The sequence below is a fragment of the Gorilla gorilla genome, chromosome 5 (assembly GCF_029281585.2).
Source record: "Gorilla gorilla gorilla isolate KB3781 chromosome 5, NHGRI_mGorGor1-v2.1_pri, whole genome shotgun sequence".
NCBI lineage: Eukaryota > Metazoa > Chordata > Mammalia > Primates > Hominidae > Gorilla > Gorilla gorilla.
In genome coordinates this window covers 134,140,920-134,144,105 of record NC_073229.2, presented here as the reverse complement: position 1 = coordinate 134,144,105, position 3,186 = coordinate 134,140,920, and the positions used below count along the sequence as shown (strand labels likewise).

The 3,186-nt window shown below is 56.7% G+C and overlaps 1 protein-coding gene across 1 annotated transcript; it reads right to left on the bottom strand.

Annotated features, from left to right (window-relative positions):
- Positions 1 to 295: 295 nt before the first annotated feature.
- On the bottom strand, positions 296 to 2,983 carry GPR6 (G protein-coupled receptor 6). Its single transcript, XM_004044514.5, has 2 exons — positions 2,794 to 2,983; positions 296 to 2,166 (listed from the first exon to the last, which is right to left on the bottom strand). Exon 2 carries the CDS (start codon positions 2,146 to 2,148, stop codon positions 1,060 to 1,062), a length of 1,089 nt encoding a protein of 362 aa, XP_004044562.1. The 5' UTR covers positions 2,149 to 2,166; positions 2,794 to 2,983; the 3' UTR covers positions 296 to 1,059.
- Between the last annotated feature and the right edge of the window lie 203 nt (positions 2,984 to 3,186).

Genomic DNA, 3,186 nt, shown 5'->3' with positions numbered 1-3,186 from the left:
GTGGGAGCTAAGCTATGAGGACACAAAACCATATAGAGTGATATAATGGACTGTGGGGACTTGCAGTGGGGAGAGGTTGGGAGGGAGGTGAGGGATAAAAGATTACATATCAGGTACAGTGTACACTGCTCAGGTGACAGGTGCACTAAAATCTCAGAATTCACTACTAAAGAACTCATCTATGTAACCAAAAAAGGCACCTGTACCCTCAAAACTACTGAAATTTTAAAAACTTAAAAAAATAAATAAAGTAAGGTGCGTGCTGTGGCACGCCTGTAGTCCCAGCTACTAGGGATGCTAAAGCAGGATTTCTTGGGCCCAGGAGTTCAAGGCTGCACTGAGCTATGATTGTACCACTGCATTCAGGCCTGGGCGACAGAGTGAGACTCTATCTCGAACAAACGAAAGAGAAAGAAAGAAAGCAAGAGAAAGCAAGCAAGCGAGAAAGAAAGAAAGGAAGAAAGAAAGGAAAGAAAGACACTCATACACTTACGATTCAGCTGTCTAATTGTAATTCTATAGTCAGTGACATACCCCAAATTACATTCTTGTAATGGGTTTATTCGTGTACAAAATATGTTGTAATTTGTTGATGCATGTGCAGCAAAATATTCTATCACATACGACAAAAATACACCTTTTACTCCCTTTTCCCTGCCCTTGAAAATGGCAACACTCTTTTGGCAGTTCAGCAGCTAAAAATAAAGTGCTATAATTAAGCAGTATTGGAATGTCTTCGTTTGACAAATGTGATGTACAATTTGAGTATACAACCATATCTTTTTCTTGGTTTTTCACAGAATAGGAAGCTCCACATCCTGAACACCTCCAGAAGATACAAATATTTGTATATATATGTACACATGTATACACTGTATATGTAAAGTGCCAACAAGCCTCTTTGTCCTTGTCAGTTTGTTGCATTTCTCTTTAGTCCCTTTTTCTTTCCAAAGTCAGACTCACACCATTGGGATCTCAGAGTTCGTCAGCAGGCACCGAGCTTACCAAAGGCTGGCTTGTTGGGGTGTGGTGTTGGTGAGAGGACACGGGGCGAGCCCTTCAGACCTCGCTGGGAGACCTGGAACGAAAGGGCACTTTGGACTGGAAACAGCCACAGAGCAGGAGCCACAGGGCGCGCTGGATCTCCTGGTTGCGGAAGGCATAGATGATGGGATTGATCATGGAGTTGTAGGTGGCGGGCAGCAGGGTGGCGTAAGTGTAGACCGCCGGGTCCTCATGGCTGCCCACCACGCAATAGATGGCGAAGGGCAGCCAGCTAGCGCCGAAAGTGCCCAGCACCACAGCCAGTGTACCCACACCCTTTCTGGTGGCAGCGAGGTGGGGTGGCGCCAGGCAGTGCTGCTGCAGCGCGATCTGGTGCGCGTGGCGCCAGACCACCTGGCAGATGCGCACGTACAGGTGCAGCATGATGCCGAAGACCATGAAGAAGGCGGCGGAGAGCAGAGCCACGTGGCTGCGCGCCAGCGGGCGCACCACGCTGCAGGCGGCGCGCTCTGCCAGGCAGTTCCAGCCCAGCACGGGCAGCAGCCCCAGGCCTAGGGACACGGTCCAGGTGGCGGCAAGCAGGAGGTGCACGCCCAACAGGGTCCGGCGCGAGTAATAGGTGAGCGCGTTATACAGGGACAGGTAGCGGTCCACCGTAATGGCCAGCAGGCTGCTGACAGAGGCGGCGAAGGAGGCCACGAGGAAGCCCACCGTGAGCAGACTCACAGTCTCCGAGGGCACCAAGTACTGGAACACAAAGTGCAAGATGAGGCCACAGCCCGCCAACAGGTCAGCGGTGGCCAGGCTGCCCACCAGCACGAACATGGGCGTGCGCAGCGCCGGGGTGGACGCGATGAGCGCCACCACCAGCGCGTTTTCTCCAGCGATCACTGTCCCCGACACGCACAGGAGCACGTCCCACGGATTCACCGCTGGCAGCAGGAGTCCCGGTGGCCCAGCCGACAACTGCGAGGACAGCTCCAGAGACCCATTAGTTCCGCCGCCGGCTCCCAGAGCCGCCGCAGCAGGGGGTCCCCATTCGCCCGTGTCCGGCCCCCCTGCTGCTGTGGCCGCCGCCGCCGCTCCTTCGGCCGCCACTACCACCACCTGGGAGTCGTTGAGCGAGGCGGCGCTCGCGTTCATCGCGGCCGGATTTGCACCCTGCATAGGGAGGGAGTGCAGGCGTCAGGTGTACAATTCAGGCTGCCAGGAAACTTCCCCACGCGTAGAGCCTCCTCTCGCATTGCCCCACTTGAGTTGCCCACCCCACCCTGGGACCCCAGAGCAAATCGGGGAATCATGGGTTAAGTGCGAACCCAAAATAAATACCTGTTGAGTGAGTGAGTGAAATGCCCACGCGGACTTCTGAGTTTTTGCAGATATACACCAGGACAACATGCACTCACATGCACAAGGATCAATTCTCCAAGGCTGCCTGTATTTGCACACGCACCCGAGTGCACCAAGCTAGGAGTGTCATCCTGGGAGAGTCCCGCCCGTGTTGTGGCGGCGCGACCAGGACATCCCCATGGGGCTGGGCAGCGGAGACGCTGTCCGCGGTGCTGAAAGCGAAGTTTCTGGCATTGCGAAGCCTGGAGCGTCCTGGAGCCCAGAGACCCCTGCGAAGGGGGTCTGGGAGGAGAGACTAGGGTGTGTGTATGGGGGCAGCAGAGGGTCAGAGTCAAGGTTGGCTCCATTTCTCCTCTTCTGGAAAGACCTGTCCCCTGGCTATCTTTCTCCCCTCCTCTCCCCACATCCTCAAAGTTCCCTGGGAACTCGGCCACTCACCTGGGGCGTCAGGACTTCTGGAAGTCGCTGGTCATGGGCGCCGAGGCGGGGCGCCGGGCTGAGCTCCCCGCGCGGACAGAGCAGCTGCCTGCAGGAGGCGGCCGGGCCGGGGAGGAGGCAAGCGCGGGGCGCCTGTCGCTGTGCCGGCGCCGCGAGTGAGAGATACAGTTGGTGGCAGAAAAGGCGGCTGCGAGCGGCGCGCGCTGGAGATTGACAGGCAGGGCGTGGTGACGTCAGGCTCTCGGCTCCCGGTGCGAGCCCAGCACTCACTCTCCTCGCCAGCCCATCCTGTGCCCTCCCCGCCGCACTCCCCCTGCCCCCAACACTATCTGAGGGTCCTAGGAGGGAGGAGAAGCCAGAGCAGCCACCTCCAGTCCAGAACTTCCAGGAATG

Bases quoted from the DNA above. Each gene is read 5' to 3' on its own strand.
- GPR6 (XM_004044514.5), bottom strand. From the start codon at position 2,148: ATGAACGCGAGCGCCGCCTCGCTCAACGACTCCCAGGTGGTGGTAGTG.